This window comes from Triticum dicoccoides, chromosome 2A (genome assembly GCF_002162155.2).
Source record: "Triticum dicoccoides isolate Atlit2015 ecotype Zavitan chromosome 2A, WEW_v2.0, whole genome shotgun sequence".
Classification (NCBI taxonomy): Eukaryota; Viridiplantae; Streptophyta; class Magnoliopsida; order Poales; family Poaceae; genus Triticum; species Triticum dicoccoides.
Window position 1 is genome coordinate 715,893,983 of NC_041382.1, and position 1,424 is coordinate 715,895,406.

At 56.7% G+C, this 1,424-nt stretch overlaps 1 protein-coding gene across 1 annotated transcript; it reads right to left on the minus strand.

Moving 5' to 3' along the window:
• Window positions 1-415: 415 nt before the first annotated feature.
• LOC119352014 (translation initiation factor IF-2-like) lies at window positions 416-1,061 on the minus strand. Its single transcript, XM_037618767.1, has one exon. It carries the CDS (start codon window positions 1,030-1,032, stop codon window positions 631-633), a length of 402 nt encoding a protein of 133 aa, XP_037474664.1. The 5' UTR covers window positions 1,033-1,061; the 3' UTR covers window positions 416-630.
• Window positions 1,062-1,424: the final 363 nt, after the last annotated feature.

Genomic DNA, 1,424 nt, shown 5'->3' on the forward strand with positions numbered 1-1,424 from the left:
AACAGCAAGGTTTGTGTAATCAGAATCAACCAAGTTGAACAAGAGTTGAACTGCTAACGGCAAGATTCATGTAATCAACATCAACCAAGTTGAACCACTAACAACAAGATTCATATAATCTAAATCAACCAAGTTGAACTACTAACAGCATGTAATCTACATCAACCAAGTTGAACTAGTCTTTCTTAACCAATACTGTCTGCATGAACTGACAACTGCAAGATTCAAGTAATCTGAATCAACAAAATTGAACTAGAGTTGAGAAAATACATACCATTTCTAAAAGGATAACCAGATGCTGATGATGTCCATTGATAACTAGATACACATCTGACAAGAAATTGGATTCCCCTAGCACCGCATGTATGTGCCTATAAGCAAGCACAGAACAAAGTATCCTGAATGATCGTAGAAGGAAAGCATGACAAATTGGCACTTCTCCTCCACATTTTTGCAGTTACACAAAACTCTGCAGAACTATTGTTTATAGTATTTGTTTTTCACATCGATTTGGTACAGACAAACAAGGTAAACGATAAACTGTAAGACATGAAGCTAGATTGACAAGGAGGGGACTAGATCCCTGCATCTACAAGTATACCACGACTAATACAAGACGACGGGTCCCATCTAGTGGGCGGCGACGACCATATCCGGCGCGTTGAAGAACTCCATAACCGCTTCGAATGGCAGGTCCGGGCTGGGCATCGGCGGCGAGAAGAGCGGCACCACCTTCCCCGCCGTGAGCTTCTTCCGCTGCGGGCAGCGCGGCGCGAGGAATCTGGACCCGGGCACGACGTAGGGCACGAAGGGCCCGCTCTCGCCGTCCCCGCCCGCCGCGGGCGCGGGAGGGGGAGAGGGGGACGGCTGTGGCTGCGGCGAGGCCGGGGCCGGGCGGGAGTAGGCGGGCTTGGAGCGGCGGCGGAGCCTGGCGTCGCGGAGGCGGGCGAGGGCGCCGGGGCGGAGGAAGCGGAGGTGGTCGCCGGCCGCGGCGGCGGCGGACGGGGATCGGGGCTTGCGCGTGGCTGCCATGTGGGGTCCGGGTGACGGCGGGGGGCGGACTGGGCCAATGGGACGGGTGGGATGCTGTGGAAGGAGGAGAGAGCGGCGGTATTTGAAGGGGGGTTGCGGTAGGGTTGGGCGGGAGGCGCGACCCGTGGGAGGGAAATGTTTTCGGGGGAAATTCGTATGTTCACTTCCAAATCGGTGATGGCGGTCCGTGGGCGTATGACGTGTGGGGCCGCGCGTCGTGGGTCCCGCGTGGCGGTGGGACGGTCTGCGCGTTCTTACCAACAGGGGGAGCGGTTGCGTGGTGCGGTTGACGACGTTTTGAAACGGGACGGCGGCCGGTGGCGCGGGGCGCGGGGCGCGTGGCGTGGACGATGGGCGGGCGCTGTCATCGCGCCTACGGCAAAGGGTGGCTT